Source organism: Carcharhinus amblyrhynchos, chromosome 2 (genome assembly GCF_965287045.1).
Source record: "Carcharhinus amblyrhynchos chromosome 2, sCarAmb.v2.hapA, whole genome shotgun sequence".
NCBI classification, from domain to species: domain Eukaryota; kingdom Metazoa; phylum Chordata; class Chondrichthyes; order Carcharhiniformes; family Carcharhinidae; genus Carcharhinus; species Carcharhinus amblyrhynchos.
The window spans coordinates 75,239,428-75,258,713 of NC_137325.1; the positions used below are offsets into that span (position 1 = coordinate 75,239,428).

Here is a 19,286-nt window from a genome sequence, read left to right on the forward strand (position 1 = left end):
GACTTCAGTAAGGCCTTTGACAAAGTCCCTCATGGCAAGCTGGTGCAGAAGGTGAAGACGCACGGGGATCAGAGGTGAGTTGGCAAGGTGGATACAAAACTGGCTCAGTCAAAGATGACAGAGTAGCAGTGGAAGGGTGCTTTCTGAATGGAGGGCTATGACAAGTGGCGCTCCTCAGGGATCAGTGCTGGGGGATAGTTTCCTGGAACAGTGCGTGTTGGAGCCGACGAGGGAGAGAGCTATCTTGGATCTCGTGCTATGTAATGACGCGGGTAGAATTAGGGACCTTGCGGTGAAGGATCCTCTTGGGGAGAGTGATCATTATATAGTGGAGTTTCTGGTGCAGACGGAGGAGGAGAAAGTGGGTTCCCAGACACGCGTACTTTGTTTGAATAGAGGGGAGAATGGTAGGATGAGAGAAGAATTGGAGAATGTGGACTGGGGGAGTGTGTTGGAGGGAGGGTCTGCTGAGGAGCAGTGGAGGATCTTTAAGGAGATCTTTCTTGGTGCTCAGCGGAAATTTATTCCGATGGTCAAAAAGGACAGTAGGAGGAGAGGTAATAAGCCGTGGATAACAAAGGAGGTGAAGGAAAGTGTTAAATTAAAAGCGGAGGAATTTAGAGTAGCTAAGAGTAGTGGGCGAGAAGAGGATTGGGAGAGGTTTAAATGTCAACAAAGATTGACAAAGAAGTTGACAAAGAAAGGTAGGAGAAACTATGAAGCTGGGCTAGCGCTTAATATAAAAAAGGATAGCAAGAGTTTTTATAAATATATAAAAAGGAAGAGGCTGGCTAGGGTGAACGTTGGTCCTTTAGAGGATGAGAAAGGGGACCTAGTGGTAGGGGATGGGGATATGGCTAAGGTATTGAATAACTTTTTTGTTTCTGTCTTCACGGAGGAGGACGTGAATAATTTGCCGGGTGTTAGTGATGGAAAGGTGGTAGGACTGGAGGGTCTTAATGACATTACTGTTACTAGAGAGGCAGTGCTCGACAGACTGGAGGGGCTGATTGTGGACAAGTCCCCAGGACCGGATGGAATGCACCCGAGGGTTCTGAAAGAAATGGCGGAGGTGATAGTGGATGCCTTGGTGGTTATTTTCCAGACGTCGCTGGATTCCGGGGAAGTGCCGGAAGATTGGAAAACGGCTAACGTTACGCCGTTGTTTAAGAAGGGTGCCAGGCAAAAGGCGGGGAATTATAGGCCGGTTAGTTTAATGTCTGTGGTAGGTAAAATGTTAGAATCCGTCATTAAGGAGGAAATTGCGAGGCATCTTGAAGGGAACTGCTTGATAGAGCAGACGCAGCACGGTTTCGTTAAAGGGAAGTCGTGTCTGACAAATTTACTGGAGTTCTATGAGGATGTGTCTAGGGCAGTGGATAGAGGAGAGCCGGTGGATGTGGTCTTTCTGGATTTTCAGAAGGCGTTTGACAAGGTACCTCACAAGAGGTTATTGCAGAAGGTCGCGGGACACGGAGTTGGGGGTAGGGTGTTAGCGTGGATAGAGGATTGGTTGTCAAATAGGAGGCAGAGAGTGGGGGTCAACGGGTGCTATTCGGATTGGCGGATGGTGACTAGTGGAGTGCCCCAGGGGTCGGTGCTGGGGCCTCAGCTTTTTACCATTTATATAGGTGATCTGGAGGAGGGAACCGAGTGTAGGGTGTCGAAATTTGCTGATGACACCAAGATTGGGGGAACGGCAAATTGTGCGGAGGGTGTGGAGAGTCTGCAGAAGGATCTAGATAGGCTGGGCAAATGGGCCAAGAAATGGCAAATGGAATTTAATGTTGGCAAGTGTGAGGTGGTCCACTTTGATAGGAAGAATGGTAGGAAGGACTATTACTTACGTGGCGAAAAACTGCAGCAGGCGACGGTGCAGAGGGACCTCGGGGTCCTTGTGCATAAGTTGCAAAAACCCAGCTTGCAGGTGCAGCAGGTGGTCAGGAAGGCGAATGGGATGCTGGCCTTCATAGCGAGGGGGATTGAATATAAAAGTAGGGAGGTCTTGCTGCAGCTGTATAGAGCATTGGTGAGGCCGCAGCTGGAGTACTGTGTGCAGTTTTGGGCGCCGCACCTGCGCAAAGATATTTTGGCCTTGGAGCGAGTGCAGAGGAGGTTTACTAGGCTGATACCGGAGTTGAGGGGGTTGAGCTATGAGGAGAGGCTGAATAAACTAGGCTTGTACTCGTTAGAGTTTAGAAGAATGAGGGGAGATCTCATTGAGATATATAAGATGATGAATGGGATGGATAGGATAGAGGTGGAGAGCTCAAAAAAGACAGTAGGACTAGGGGGCACAGCCTCAAGATAAAGGGGGGGGGGCGGTTTAGAATGGAGTTGAGGAGGAACTTCTTCACTCAAAGAGTGGTGAATCTCTGGAATTCTCTGCCCGTTGAAGTGGTGGAGGCTGCCTCGCTAAATATTTTTAAGATGCGGGTTGATGGCTTTTTGATAAGAGAGGGGATTAAGGGTTATGGGGAGAGGGCGGGAAAGTGGAACTGAGCCACGACAGATCAGCCATGATCTTATTGAATGGCGGGGCAGGCTCGAAGGGCTAGATGGCCTACTCCTGTTCCTATTTCTTATGTTCTTATAAAAATGATTTGGAGGAAAATTTAAACGGTTTCATTAGTAAGTTTGCAGACAACACAAAGGTCGGTGGCTTTGCAGGTAGCGATGACGACCATCAGAGTATACAGCAGGATACACATCAGTTGGAGACCTGGGCAGAGAGATGGCAAATGAAGTTTAATCTGGACAAATGTGAGGAATGCATTTTGGAAGGTCTAATACAGACAGGAAATATACATAAATGGCAGAATCCTAAAGAGTTCTGGATGTACCGGTACACAGCTCACTGCAAGTGGCAATGCAGGTGGAAAAGGTAGTCAAGGCAGCAAAAGGCATGCTTGCCTTCATCGGCCAGGGCACCGAGTTTAAAAATTGGCAAATCATGCTGCAGCTTTATAGGATCTTAGTTAGGCCGCACTTGGAATATATAGTGTTCAATTCTGATTGCTGAACTACCAGAAGGACATGGAGGGATTGGAGAGGGTACAGAAAAGGTTTACCAGGATGTTGCCTGGTATGGAGGGCATAAGCTATGAGGAGAGGTTGAAGAAATTTGGTTTGGTCTCACTGGAATGATGGAGGTTGAGAGGCGACCTGATAGAAGTCTACAAGATTACGAGGGGCATGGACAGAATGGATAGTCAGAAGCTTTTTCTCAGGGTGGAAGAGTCAATTACTAGGGGGCACATGTTTAAGATGTTAGGGGCAAGGTTTAAGGTGCGAGGGGCAAGGTTTAAAGGAGATGCACAAGGCAGATTTTTTTTTTACGCAGAGGGTGGTGGATGCCTAGAACTCATTGCCATGGGAGGTAGTGGAAGAGGATATGTTTGTGACTTTTAAGGGGCGTCTTGACAAATATATGAATAGGATGGGAATAGAGGGATATGGTCCCTGGAAGGGTAGGGGGTTTTAATTAAGTCAGGCAGCATGGTTGGTGCAGGCTTGGAGGGCCTAAAGCCCTATTCCGGTGCTATAATTTTCTTTGTTCTTTGATTTTGTATTAAAAATTGTCAAAGCAACAGTCAAAATCTCTGTCACTAGTCTTAATACCAATGGTTCTCCTGCCCACATGAGATGGGCTTAAAAGAACGATGCTATATTTTGTTGTGAACCAGCTGGGGCCCATTAATGGTTAAAGAAAAAAATTCCAACACCCAATTAAACAACAGAAATATGCCACACGATTTCAAGTTTTCGTGTTGTATCCAAGAGGAATTAAATAATGCAACTTAACATATAGATTATAAAGACTTATAAACTCAATTCTACTTTTTATTCCATCCAAGAGTTCCTTCATCTTACAAAATCTTTAAGGCTCATTCACTTTTCCTGGGATCCAGTAAAGGTATATCATCATTCTGTGGAATTCACTTTGATTTCTCTTCAGTATTCCACCTTTTTTGCCACAGTACAAGATTTCCTGGGGGTCTTTCCATTAGCTTTGGCTAAGCAACCCTCCAATTTCTTTACCAACTTCATAGCTCAGGATTCCACAGCACAGGCCTCTCTGCAATTCTTGTACAGCAGCTTAAAATTTCAGAAAGTACCCTTGGTTTCAAATTGACACGGCTATGGTTTCAAACTGCAATCAAGATGATTATTTCCAGAACTCCAACTACTATAAGGTTAACTGTCTTTTTTGAGAGGATTACAGTAGATTTCAAATCTCCAAGTGTTTTCCCCCCTCACCAATTTTGTCTTGTATTAAGTCCCAGCGCCCAATCACAGGCTGCATCATGGATGACCATTTACTCTACTTAACATGTACATTTGGCTTTATCTCTCAATTTCCAAGGAGCTACAAGTGACAAAAAGACTTTTTAACCAAACATTAATCAGTCTTGCCTGCTGGGTCTGCCCAAATTGAATTCATAGAAATAACTCAAAACAAAGCAAATCACTAAGCTCCACCCATCCCCATTGGCAGTGTGACATATATGGCCTGTTCCAGGTAGAATTATAATTATCTTTTAGCTCCAAAGCTTCTCTTGATTCTACAATACCACACCAATAAAACTGCAAGCACCACGTCTCCAATTCTATATGTAAGTCAGACCACCCCTGTTATTTATGATCTTTACTCAGCAAGCACAAGTTGCCTTTTAAATTGCAGTGGTTTGCCAGTCTCTAGATGTTTAACAAATTTTCCCACTGAAAATAACAAAATCTACTAAATGACAAGTGATAAATTATCTACATGGCCCACTTTTTATAGTTTTTACTTTTTAACATGATAGAGGTCTATAAAATAATGAGGGCCATTAAGTCAGCTAGATAGTCAACATCCTTTCCCAAAGATAGGAGGGTCTAAAACTAGAGGACATAGGTTTAAGGTGAGGGGGGGAGAGATACAAAGGGGTCCGGAAGAGCATTTTTTCCACAGAGGATGGTGAGCGTCTGGAAAAAGCTGCTAGAGGTAGTAGTAGAGTCGGTTACAATTTTGTCTTTTAAAAGAAGTGTTTAGACAGTTACATGGGTAAGGTGGCTACCAAGAGATATGGGCCAACTGCAGGCAATTGGGACTAGCTTAGTGGTTTAAAAAAGAACAACACGATCAAGTTGGGCCAAAGAGCCCGTTTCCATACTGCAAATCTCTGACTCTATAAACATGAAGTAACAGGCAAACTATGGTTGGTACAAATTACAAATGGAACAGCAGATAGAAATACTTGTAATTTTGAGATAGTCTTTGTACCATTCACCTGATCAAATGTAGCAAGGTTTCAATCTTTTCAACTTAGCCTTCAGAATGTCAGATCTCTCACTTATGGATTTGGTGAAGTTACCGGTAAAGGTAGCTCCACTCCATTCACGTTCCCTCACCCAAATGATACAAGTTCCATTACCCAAATGACACACTCCTGCAAAACCACCTTAGCTGGGTTCACAACAGTTTTGATGGCATAGATTTCCCAAAGGCTTCTTCAATAACCCTTGTTAAATAATCTGGTTGACTAAAACTGAAGGATAGCAGTAGAACTGTCCAATTCACAATCTCTGCTCTAAACTTGTTATTATTTTTGTCCTTTTTAAACTGAATCTACTCCCCTTTCTTGTTTATACCATTTTTTTGTCTTGCATCTGGCCATGCTGCTTTTTTATATCTTAATATCTTTCCTGTTGGTGTTGCTTCCAGGACCAGTGCCATCATTCATCTGGACCAGCATTTCCTATTATCTAAAAATTGATCTCATTCCAATTGATGCAATCACGTAAAAGTAATTTATAAACACTAAAAAAAATGCATACCTGATATAGTCACAAAATTACAAATTTTCCTTATTGCTTCCAGGGGCAATTATACTTTCATTACACTTTCTCTTTTACTTGTTGACAAGTTACCAGTTTACCATCTGTTGTGAACCCATGGTAGTACGGTAATCGAATCAGAGATTGTGAGTTCAGTCCAGAAAGCCAAATGCAAATTATTGAATTACAGCACTGAAGAAATGCTGCAGATGGAAGTGCTATATTTTGGATAAGATGTTAAAATCAAGTCCATTAGCCCTCTCAACTGGATGTATAGATTTTACAGCACTATTCAAAGAAGCGGGGAGCTCTGCCAGTATTCTTGCTAATATTTATACCTTTACCAACATCACTAAAGATCAACATCTCATTGCTGATCATAGAATTTTGCTTTACACAAATTAGCTGTTGTGTTTGTCTACATTAAAACAGTGACATTTCAAAAATACTTCACTGAGTATAGTGCTTTTGGAGATATAGATGCCATTGAACGCATACAGTGCAGGAGGCCATTCAGTCCATTGAGTCTGCACCAATTCTGACACAGTATCTTACCCAGACCCTCTCCCTGCAACCACACACATTTACCATGGCTAATATACCTAACCTACACATCATGGGATATTAAGGGGAAAATTCACTGTGGCCAATCCACCTCCGTGTACATCACGAACTGTGGGAGAAAACCAGAGCACTTTGAGAAAACCCACACAGACACAGGGATAATGTGCAAACTCCACACAAAAGCAGTCACCCATGGCCAGAACTGAAGCCTGCACTGAGGCAGCAGTGCTAACCATTGTGCTCGAGGTCATGAAATCCTGGGGTTATGAAATGTAGGAGTCCTGCCTTCCAGTAAGGAATGAAAAAAATCAAATTATCTCTGATGCTGGCGCAGTTATAAAGAATTTCACTTTGCAATTGTCCATGCAACATCAAACAGTACTCAAAGCCAACTTGTTGGTGACAAAATTAGAGAAAGATCACATGTAGGTGCAGCAAGAAATTAGCAAGACAAATGGCACGTTGGCCTTTGTTGAAAGAGGACCGGAATACAAGAATAAATGTTATTACATCTTGGTGAGTTTACATCTGGAATAGTGTGTGCAGTTTGGCTTCCACATTTAAGACAGGGCATGCTTGCATTAAAGGCTGTACAGCGAAAATTCACTGAATTGGTCAGTGGGATGACAGCATTGTCCTATGACAGGCCAAGTAAAGTGGGCTTATATCCTTGAGTTAAGAAGAATGAGAGGCAATTGCATTGAAACTTACAAAATTTTGAAGGGGCTTGAAAGGGCCAGTGGTGAGAAATTGTTTCTGCTGGTTGGGAAGTCTAAAAACTTAAAATCCACTTTCTTGAACACATTCAGTGACTTGGTCGCCACAACTCATTTGTGGTAGAGAAGTAAACAGTTTCACTACTCTTTGAATGGAAGTGCTGCTTTAATCATTGAAAAGAGTTGTATTGATGTCTTGACTCACTTCCTGAGTTCTGTCATTATTCTTTGCTTAGGCCTGGATTACGGTCAATGGTAAAATAAGTACTCTCACTGCTGATCTCTGTCTGCAGATATCTAAATCTCGAGGTCAGGGGCAATTTCTGTGGTGAGGATTTCCATTTTCCCTAAAGTTAGCTTGCATCAAGTGTCAAGACAAGGGGTTCTCCAAGTGACATCAAGCAGAGCAAGTTGCCAATAATACAGAAGTATCCTCACAGACAGCAAACAGGAAGAATCTGCACTGAATCTTTCACTTCTAATTAAAATTTTACAGAGAGCTAACAATTCAGTCATAAATCGGATTAATGCAGAAGTTTAAATCCAAACAAGCCTTAAAAAGTGTTCTTTCAAATGATAATGGAGAACTTTGATGTTCCACATTTAACATTCCACGTTCAACTTCTCTTGTGTGGATTCCAGAAGTTCAGAGTAATGGTAATGAAAGCTGAGAGTTATCATCATCCTCACTTACCAATGCAAAATTACAAGCGATTATGTTTCTGAATGCTTTCAGTGCGCTCTCTGGAGGTGATCCAGTATGGTGGGCTACACAATTCTGCTGCAGTACAGGTGCATGCACATCATTTTTTAGCTTACCATTTGAGCCAGAGTGTCATGAAACAAGTGGCTAGGCAAATTCTTTTGACTTGATAATGATATATAATTGTAATGTCAGTGTTAAATTAATTTTATGATTTGTGACAAGGAAGTGTTACACTGCATTCAAATTGCACATCATTAATAGAACGTAGAAAAACTACAGCACAAACACGGCCTGCGGCCCACAAATTGCACCGATCATATCCCTACCTACTAGGCTTACCTATAACCCTCAATTCTATTAAGTCCCATGTACTCATCCAGAAGTCTCTTAAAAGACCCTATCAAATTTGCTTCCACCACCACCAACGGCAGCCGATTCCACTCACCCACTACCCTCTGAGTGAAAAACTTACCTCTGATATCTCCTCTGTACCTACTCTCCAGCACCTTAAACCTGTGTTCTCTCATAGCAACCATTCCAGCCCTGGGAAAAAGCCTCTAAGAATCCACCCGATCTATACCTCTCAACATCTTATACACTTCTATCAGGTCACCTCTCATCCTTCGTCTAAGGAGACAAGACCAAGCTCCCTCAACCTATCCTCATAAAGCATGCCACCCAATCCAGGCAACATCCTTGTAAATGTCCTCTGCACCCTTTCAATAGCTTCCACATCCCTCCTGTAATAAAGGTGACCAGAACTGAGCACAGTATTCCAAGAGGGTCTGACCAGGGTCTTATAAAGCAGCAACATTATCTCCCGACTCCTAAACTCAATCCCTCGATTGATGAAGGCCAGTACACCATACGTGTTCTTAATCACCTCTACCCGCAAGGCCGATTTAAGAGTCCTATGGACCAGACCCCAAGGTCCATCTGATCCTCTACACTGCTAAGAGTCTTTCCCTTGATATTATACTCCTTCATCCCATTTGACCTGCCAAAATGGACCACGACATTTATCCAGGTTGAACTCCATCTGCCACTTCTCTGCCCAGCCCTGCATCCTATGTCACGCTGCAACTTCTGACATCCTCCAAACTATCCACAACACCACCAACCTTCGTGTTGTCAGCAAATTTACCAACCCATCCCTCCAGTTCCTCAACCAGGTCATTTATGAAAATTATAAACAGCAAGGGTCCCAGAACAGATCCCTGGGGCACTCACTGGTGACCGACCTCCATGCAGAAAAAGACCCATCTATAACCACTCTCTGCCTTCTGTGGGCAAGCCAGTTCTGGATCCACAAGGCAGCAGCCCCTTGGATCCCATGTCCTCTCACTTTCTCAAGAAGTCTTGCATGGGGGACTTATCGAACACCTTGCTGAAGTCCATATAAATCACATCTACCGCCCTTCCTTCGTCAATGTATTTAGTCACATTTTCAAAGAACTCATAATTAATAATTAGCAATAGGCACCATGCTTGTCCTGTCTGTCTCGTTTCTTAGAGTGCATCTTGGCACCTTTTTCCTAGAGTTGTTAAAATCTTTGGATACGAAAACAACTATCATTTTTGGGGCGACCATCAATAGCAACTGAAGTTGATTGTTTATATAGTGAATAAGTAGAAGAATTATTGGGCATGTATGGGGTGTCAGGGAGGGGTAGTACCTTTGGTGGTGGAGGAATGTGTCGCGTTGTTTCAGGGTGGTTTGTCCACCCTTTGTCCCCACCTGGGCATTCAGCTCCCTACAGCTGTTTGCATGCAACAGCGGCCACACCCCAGGCAACAGCTTTGACAAGGTGGCTAAACCAGGTGAGGGTAGCCGATAGGTCACTACCCCTCGGTGAGATAGGGGGATGTCTATCCCAGCACATAAAAACAGACTCCAGCAGATTGAGCAGAAGAGACCAATGGAAAGTCCAACAGTCAAGAAGGCGGTCTCTGCAAGCGCCGTGAAACGCAAAGAGCAGAACAAGTCGTTCACTGCGCCTAGTCCCATCTCCAGCCGTCTTGACTCTTGTCTTGCCACTGGATCTAGATGGGAATTGGAAAGAGACAGTGAGGCTGACGCTGCGCAACTCTCCCTCATTTTAATCCAAATCAAGCGCTAATCGTGACATCATCATCATCATCATCATCGTGTCCAGTTCAATCCTTGAAGTCCTGTGGCAAAGGGAGAGCAATGAAGCAGCAGGTGTGGATACACTGGGAGCTGTAGTCATGGATGTGCACACAGGTGGCTCAGGTCTAATGGTCGTTCTCCGCTGACCAAAGCAACAGTGAAACTCAGCGTCTACTTGGGCAACTGAGCAGTCCTCTTCAGGAACACACTGCTCGCCTCTGTAGAATGAGGAAGGAGCTAGAAAAGGTGCATTAAGCATTGCCTGCTTCACTACATTCTGACCAATTTACCGCTGGCAGGGATCCCACCTTGCGGACGAACAAACAAAATAAAACCCAAGATGAAACCACACCATTGGCACTTGGAACTTACGCACACTTCTGGACAACCCTACAGCAGACAGACCAGAGAGGAGAACAGCCTTAGTTGCCAGAGAGCTTGCAAGATGCAAAATTGATATTGCAGCCCTGAGTGAAACTCATCTTGCCAACGTAGGTCAGTTGACTGAAACTGGAGGTGGATACACATTTTTTCTGGAGCGGTCGCAGCAGTGATGAGCGTTGTGATGCTGGAGTTGGATTCGCTGTCAGGAGTCACCTTGTTGGGAAACTTGATAGTCTACCCAAGAGTGTGAATGACTGGCTTATAACATTACAATTTCTGCTACAGGACACAAGTCAAGCCACCCTGATCAGCGCCTATGCCCCCACAATGAACAACCTAGACAATATGAAAGACAAGTTCTATGAAGAACTAGATGCCCTACTATCAGCAGTGAGGAGTACTGATAAGCTGATCTTGCTTGGCAATTTCAATGCAAGGGTAGAGTGTGACTCTAATCTGGCAGGGAGTCATTGGGAGGCACGGAGTGGGCAACTGTAACAGTAATGGCCTACTCTTAATGAAGACTTGTGCAGCACACAACATTCTCATCACCAACACAACCTTCCGTCTGCCTACCCATAACAAGACCACTTGGATGCACTCCCGCTCTAAGCATTGGCATCTTATCAACTATGTCATTGTCAGGAGAAAAGATAGACAGGATGTCAGAGTGACCAAGGCCATGCATGATGCTGACTGGGCAGATCACAGGCTCACTGTCTCCAAAATGAGGCTCTGCATCAGACCCAAGAGACAACCACAAGGAAGCAAGGTTATGAAAAGAATCAATGCAGCCAAGTTAAAGAATCCCAGCATAGCTTCAGCACAGGCTGAATATACAGAAATCAAGCTTGATGACATACATCTCACAGGCAGCGCTGAGGATGACTGGGAACGCTTCAGGGATGCTGTCCAAATATCGGCACTGAAGATGCTCGGGCCCTCTACCCGCAAGCAGCGTGATTGGTTCAATGAGAATGATGAGGAGATACAGGCTCTACTTGTTGAAAAGCACTGTCTTCAGTGGGCCTGTCAGAATGACCCATCATCAGCTGCCAAGAAAAATGCTTTCACTAGTGCTCGCAGGACAGTCCAGAATAAACTGTGTAAAATGCAGGATGCCTGGCTGAGCGCAAGGCAGATGGAATACAGGGATACATCGACAGAAATGACTTATAATGGTTCTACGAAGCCCTCAACATCTCTACGGACCTCAATCTCGTGGGAGATCCCCCCTCCTGAGTACAGATGGTACAACTCTCATTACAGAGAGGGCTCAGACCCTGCAGAGATGGGCTGATCACTTTGAAGACGTCCTCAACCGACTGTCATCTATTAACGATGAGGCAACAGACAGGATTCCCCAGGTTGATATCAACAGTGCCATGGATGACCCACTGGTAGTAGCCGAAGTCATGAAAGCTGTCAGCCAGTTATCCAGTAGCAAAGCCCCAGGGGCAGATGCCATACCCGCAGAAATCTACAAAGCTGCTGGTCCTGTACTTAACAAGCAGCTCACCAAGTTGTTCCAGTCCTTTTGGAAGCAAGGATCCATTCCTCAGGAACTTAAAGATGCTTCCATCGTACACCTCTACAAGAGGAAGGGCAATCGGCAAGTATGCGACAACCACCGAGGAATCTCGCTGCTCTCCATCACAGGAAAAACCCTCGCAAGAGTCCTGCTAAATCGTCTGGTCACTCATCTGGAGCTGGGCCTGCTTCCAGAGTCACAGTGTGGCTTCCGCAAAGGCCGCAGGACTATTGACATGAAGTGTCAGGAGCAGAACCACGAGCTCTACACAACCTTTGCTGACCTCACGAAAACCTTTGACACTCAGCTGACAAGGCCTGTGGGAGATCATGTCAAAGTTCAGCTGCCCCTCCCTCCAAATTCATTCAGATGGCACACCAGTTCCACGATGGCCAGACCACTGGATGGCGGAGAATACTGAGGCATTTCCCAGCCACCAGTGACATCAAACAGGGCTGTGCGCTCGCACTCACACTGTTCAGCATGATGTTTACTGCCATGCTGAACGATGCCTTCCAGGATGGTTTTGCTGGAATTAGCCTCAAATACAGAGTGGATGGAAAGCTCTTCAACCTGAGGAGACTTCAAGCTATTATCAAAGAGAAGGAGACCGTTCTGAGAGACTTCCTCTTTGCCGATGATTGCGCCCTGTATACTGGCTCAGAAAGAAGTCTCACGACACCAGGTTAGAGTCCAACCAGTTTATTTGGCTCAGAGCCAGAGATGCAAGTCAGTATGGACAAATTTTCCACGGCTTGATACAACTTTGGGCTCACCATCAACATTAAAAAGACCGAAGTCATGCACTAGCCTGCTCCTCATGCAACGTTCATAGAACCCATACTCACAATCAAAAAGGCAGAAACTACAGGCACTGGACCAGTTCACTTATCTTGGCAGCACCCTCTCCCAAGCAGTGACTACTGATACAGAAGTTAACTGCAGAACAGCAAAGGCAAGTTCTGTTTTTGGTAGGCTGCGCTCCACTGTATGGGAACGTCAAGGAATCAGTCCAGCAACAAAACTGAAGGTCTACAGCACCGCGGTACTATCATCCTGTATGCCTGTGAAACGTGGACTGTGTATCAAAGGCATGCAAGACAGCTCAAATCATTTCTACATGACTTGTCTTTGCAGACTATTACACAAATGGCAAGACAAAGTACCACACTCTGAAGTTCTCTCTACAGCAAGTCTACCATCAGTCCACACACTGCTGATGAGAGCACAGATCCAGTGGGCAGGTCACGTCATCCGTATGTCAGACAAGCGCACACCCACTTTGGTAGAAATAATAGTAGAAGGGATTATTACTTAAAGGGTGAAAAGCTGCAGCATGCTACAGTGCAGAGGGACCGGGGGTCCTTGCGCACGAATTGCAAAAACTCAGTCTGCAGGTGATAAGAACATAAGAAATAGGAGCAAGGGTAGGCTATTCAAGCCTGCCCTGCCATTCAATAAGATCATGGCTGATCTGAAAGCGGTTCAGTTCCACTTACCCGCTGCTCCCCATAACCCTTAATTCCCCTATTGATCAGAAATCTATCTACCTGTGACTTAAACATATTCAACGGAGGTAGCCTCCACCACTTCAATGGGCAGAGAATTCCAGATTCACTACCCTGAGAGGAGAAGTTCCTCCTCAACTCTGTTCTAAACTGACTCCCCCTTACTTTGAGGCTGTGTCCTCTAGTTCTTGTTTCCTTTCTAAGTGGAAAGAATCTCTGCCTCTACCCTATCTAGCCCTTTCCTTATCTTATATGTCTCTATAAGATCACCACTCAGCCTTTTAAACTCCAACGAGTACAGGCCCAATCTACTCTATCTCTCCTCATAAGCTAACCCCCTCATCTCCGGTATCAACCTGGTGAACCTTCTCTGTATTTCCCTCCAAGGCCAATATATCCTTTCGCAAATAAGGGGACCAAAATTGCACACAGTACTCCAGTTGCGTCTCACCAGTACCTTGTACAATTGCAGCAAGACCTCCCTGCTTTTATATTCCACCCCCCTCACAATAAAGGCCAACATTCCATTTGTCTTCTTGATCACCTGCTGCACCTGTAAACTGAGTTTTTGCGATTTAACTGATCAAGAAGGGCGAATGGAATGTTGGCCTTTATAACAAGGGGGATAGAATATAAAAGCAGGGAGGTCTTGCTGCAACTGTACAAGACACTGGTGAGGCCGCAACTGGAGTACTGTGTGCAGTTTTGGTCCCCTTATTTGCGAAAGGATATACTGGCCTTGGGGGGAGTACAGAGAAGGTTCACCAGGCTGATACCGGAGATGAGGAGGTTAGCTTATGAGGAGAGATTAAATAGACTAGGCCTGTACTCGTTAGAGTTTAGAAGGCTGAGGGGGCATCTTATAGAAACTTACAAGATAATGAAGGGGCTAGATAGGGTAGAGGTAGAGAGATTCTTTCCGCTTAGAAAGGAAAACAGAACTAGAGGGCACAGCCTCAAAATAAGGGGGTGGGGTAGAACGGAGTTGAGCAGGAACTTCTTCACTCAAAGGGTGGTGAATCTCTGGAATTCTCCGCCCATTGAAGTGGTGGAGGCTACCTCATTGAATATATTTAAGTCACAGGTAGATAGATTTCTGATAGACAAGGGAATTAAGGGTTATGGGAGAAAGTGGGAAAGTGGAACTGATCCACTTCAGATCAGCCATGAATGCTGGGGCAGGCTCAGAGGGCTAGATGGCCTACTCCTGCTCCCATTTCTTATGTTCTTATAAAAGATAATCACAAATATATCCAAGTAAGGAGTTCAGAAGAAACTAATTTACCACAGGGAGTGAGAACGTGGAATCTGCTACAACTTGGGAGTAGTGGAATCACATAAATGCATTTAAGAAGCTACACAAACACACTGAAGGATAAAAGAATAAGCAGTCGTCACTAGGTAAAATGAAGCAAGATAGGAAGTATATGGGGATCATATGAACTGACAAATCAGTTGTCCAGTGGCTTGTAAATTCTATGCAACTCCCTGCAATACACTGTGTTTTAAACTAATTCAACACCCATTTATTTTCTCCCCACCCGAGATGCCCTGACTTTGCCATATCATTTTTTGGTTAATATATAAAAGTGACCTCGAGCCACCACTCCCAAATTTTAAGTTTTCCTGCTGCAAAGCATTAAACTACAACTGCAATCAGAGCTGTGATCAGGAGTTCACTACATTCTGACTCGGGCCTTTAAAAAGAATACATTTAAAGTATAAAGCTGTGATATACAAAACATTAAGACATTTTAAAAGTTCTACCCTACAAAAGTCATTTGAAGGAAGAAAGTAGGTTATGGACTAATGTTAATTTCCTATTCATTGCAGTAAAACAAGCAGCAAAAGCTATTAAAGATTACTAATTTTAAATAGAGTTCTTATCCACCTTAATTATAAAGTAGAAGGCACAACTGGAAAAAATGACATATCAATAGATAATTTTAGCTCAGCTACTGTGACAAATTTGACATATTCTATATGGTATTAATAACCACTTCAAAGAGTTACGTGCCTTAAAAATTGTTGCACTATCACTGACCAGGTACAGATGTGTTATGCAGCTTCCCAGTTTTAAAACCTCCTAAATCACATCATTTTTCTAATATTAAAGCATTTTTGAATGTAGCTCATCAGGCAACAGTTCTTTGATTTGGTCGAACATAACTGATTAATCATAGTACCTCATAATTCTTATTCTGTGTCAGAATAAAGCCATCGCTTGCGCCTTCTGTCTTGGCAGCTTTTTGACTGGAAGGTCTGTTTTTTCTTCGCATTCTCTTGTCTTCTTCACTAGCACTGCTACTGTCTTCCTCATCAGGGTTACCATCTTCACTGTCACTGATATCATCATCCTCACCACCACCTTCATCACCATCGTTGTTATTTACACCTTTTCCTTTCTTCTTTCCACTACAAGGTCGCCAGTCATTGTCATCTTCACTATCATAATCATCAAAACCATTCAATTCTTCCACTGATATCATATCCAGCATTGTTCTCTTTTTACGTAAATTCCATTTCTTCTGTCCATCATTTGATTCATCTGGCCCAGCATCACCCACCACTTCTTTAGTTTTCTTCTTACTGGTTTTGTTTTCAGTATCTTCCTTAGTGTCCACATCAGGTTCTTCTGACTGATCTTCCTTGCATTCAACTTCCATTTTTCCATCAGAAGTATCTTTTTTATCTTGTTCGGAGTCCTCTTCACTGCCATTTTGTCCTCCCTCACTCTCTGAGCCTTCTTCACTATCCTTACCAGCACTCTCTCCACTCCCATCAGAATCTGTTACAAAAGCAATATTAACATTTAAAATACTTTTAAAATGATCAAGATGACTAACATATAGTTGACAAATGTTATATTAAAAGGTCTTTATCGATAATGTATGTTTGATTGGAATGCTTCAAAACTTAGCAATCAGCACAATCCAATTTGGCATCAGGATAGGATATTCCACCAGTGGGAATTCTATTAAGACCCTGTAGATGGGTTAGCAATCACCACAACAACAGAAATTTAATAAAGGATTTGATTCTGAAGTAAATATATACCCTTAGCAGCGCAAAGTTATCATACTCCATTGATCACAGAAGTGTCATTGATGCACCAAGTCAAATGGCTTTGCCCTTAAACTATTTGATCAATGCCCCACGGTGATGAAACAGGCAAAAATTTCATCTTAACGCATCTACATAGTTCAAAAAGAAAAATTATAGCTCTTAGTTGGCCTACTCCTGCTCCTATTTCTTATGTTCTTATGTTCTTAAATGGTATAGCTCAATTTATAACTCTACTGTTCAGTTTACAACTTAAACTTTCGAAAAGGAAGGCTTTGCATTACAATTTTAAATAAATGTTTTAATATTCGGAAGAAGAGTAAGTCAAGTCAATCGGTCCCTCAAGTCTCCTCTGCCATTTAATAAAATCATAGCTGGTCAGATTGTAACCCCAACTCCCATCCACTCCCTTGCTTATCAAGAATATATCTACCTCAGCCTTAAAATTTTCCAAGACACTGTTTCCATTGCCTTTTGAGGAAGAGAGTTCCATAGGCTCACAACCCTCAGAAAAAAAATTCTCCTCCTCTCTGTCCTAAATGGGTGACCCCTTATTTTTAAACAGTAACAAAGGGGTTAATGTCCATGCATTGTGGTTCTGTGCCCAATGGGAAAAGGATTACAACTCTCCAAGCTCTATTTACTGTTATTGTAAACACTCAGAAAGGGATACTTTAATTCCATCACCACTGAAAGGAGGGTATATGGCACCATCCAAACACACAAGTTTAACGGGGAAAACGAGCAACACTTAGTGTTAAACACCGTCAAAGCTACAGCAAATAGTTTCACTCCAAATAGGAGTCAACTTATGACCATAACCTGTTAAAGAGGAATGTCTCAAATCATTTGTGAATTATCAGAGCTTTGATCAGCAAACATTACTATCAAATCCTATTTTTTTAAATCATATTCAAAAGAAATTAATCTAGATTTTAAAAATGTTAATGTTTCGACTGTAGAACCTATCAAATCTCTCTTTTCCCTTTCCAAATTCTGACCCCAACTGAATATTCTATCGTCTGCCATTCCCATATCCCCACAATACACACCACAATCTATAGTTCAGTGTTGTATCTTCTTTCCCAGTAGTTTATCTGATTTATCCATCGTGTAGCTGAGTTGTACAGATCAGGAGGGCCATAAGTTCAATTCCTCAACTGATGAAAGTCAGATAGTTTCATCAAGGACAACAGTTGGGAATTAAGCTGTTGTGCCTTACTGTTACCTAGCAATTCTTGTTGGAAGTAGCTTCATATGTGAGCTTGTGACTAGACACAAGCAGATCAGCTTCGGTACACAATCAAGTAATCTGCCAACATGCATCATCCTGAGCTTACATATGAATCATGGGAACCTAAAGTGCATAACACCATCAATGAAACAATGCCTCAGTAAGGAAAATCCACATTTTCAGATGGGGCAGGGAGGATGCTTCAAAAGATCAAAACAAATTCTGCAAAATAAATATTTACAAATAGTACTTACCTGAAGCATCTCCCACTTCAAAATCACTGTCATCCGAGCTGTCATAATCTAATGCTTCCAACAGGGATGTTGCTAGTGTCTTCACTTGTCTCTTCTTTGGACCACGCTCAACTATGGAAATCCAAAGTAATATCTATTCAGTAAATGCAACATCTACAGATACCCCCAATTCCTAGAGTTAACCAAAATAATACCTAAATTTTTAATTTCTTCAACTCAAAAAGATGAATATTTTATTTTCCCTCCTCCCCTCATCAGTCTGATCAATTGAACACAGCTTAACCCACTTACATTATGCCAGCTGCCTTAGCAAACTATGAGACCCTCACAAATCTTAATCCATTTAAGAATTTTACTACTTAATTGAAAAATTGCCCTTCATGTCAGTATGAGTGGCATAATGAAATGCAGGCAAGATATTCTGCACAGCTACAAGATGTCGAAAAACATATCCTTCAACTTGCCCATGGACAGCCATGAAAAATCAATTGGTACATTGTAACATTCAGGTGACAGACTTGTTTAAGAATATGGGTTCCATCTCGAATAATCATTTTTAAAGTCTATATGCTATCAATTTTAGATATAGTATTTTGTTTTATTGATGACCTAATTTTTGCATTTGATAGAAGATTTCCATTGAGGTCATGACCATTAGGTACAATCATGTCTGGAGACTTAACACGTTAATAGCACAGAAATTATCTGTAGTCTGATATATTTGCTGGCATGTGACAATTTGATGTCTGATGCTTAATATTATACAAAGAAGATGGCAGAGAAGTTAGGAGTGATGACTTGTTCTTCTCTTGTCCATACTCCACTTCCAAATATAAATAATAATTATTAGGATTTTAGAGTTTGTCAGAGATTAATCTACTGTGAAAGTCCTGTTTTTGATCCAGGATGCAAGCAGCTGCAGGCTTTCATTTTTAGTTAATATTGCACAAGGCAGAAATTCATTAAGACAAAAGTCTGAATCACAATCAATGATTAAAAGACTCATTTTGAAGTCTTATACTCCTGGCAGTCATTGATGAATCAAGAAACCAGAGCAAGTACTGGTTTGGGACAGATTTATTCACAGAATGAAATATTACAGGTATATATATCCAGACTCAACTTAACGACTATGTCAAGAAGTGTCACACTATAGGTGCCTAAATAACATCCAGTCAATGCTCTCTGCTGTGGGCAGCACAGTGGTTAGCACTGCTGCCTCATAGCACTAGGGACCCAGGTTCGATTCCTGGCTCGGGTCACTATTTATGCGGAGTCTACACGCTCTCCTCTGTTGGGTTTCCTCCAGGTGCTCCATTTTCCCCCCAGTCCCAACGGCATGCTGGTTAGGTGCTTTGGCCATGCTAAATTCTCC

At 42.9% G+C, this 19,286-nt stretch overlaps 1 protein-coding gene across 13 annotated transcripts in view; it reads right to left on the reverse strand.

Annotated features, from left to right (window-relative positions):
- phf14 (PHD finger protein 14) overlaps window positions 1-19,286 on the reverse strand; it is a 230,068-nt gene that overhangs the window by 195,001 nt on the left and 15,781 nt on the right. For all 13 annotated transcript variants that reach the window (XR_013888988.1, XR_013888987.1, XR_013888985.1 and 10 more), the window contains exons 2-3: window positions 17,912-18,022; window positions 15,547-16,148 (exon numbers count right to left, since the gene is read on the reverse strand). Coding sequence is in view for 5 of the 13 variants with exons in the window: in XM_080207547.1 (XP_080063673.1) it covers window positions 15,547-16,148; window positions 17,912-18,022 (713 nt within the window). In the remaining 8 variants the exon portion in view is untranslated. The remainder of the gene's footprint in view (window positions 1-15,546; window positions 16,149-17,911; window positions 18,023-19,286) is intronic.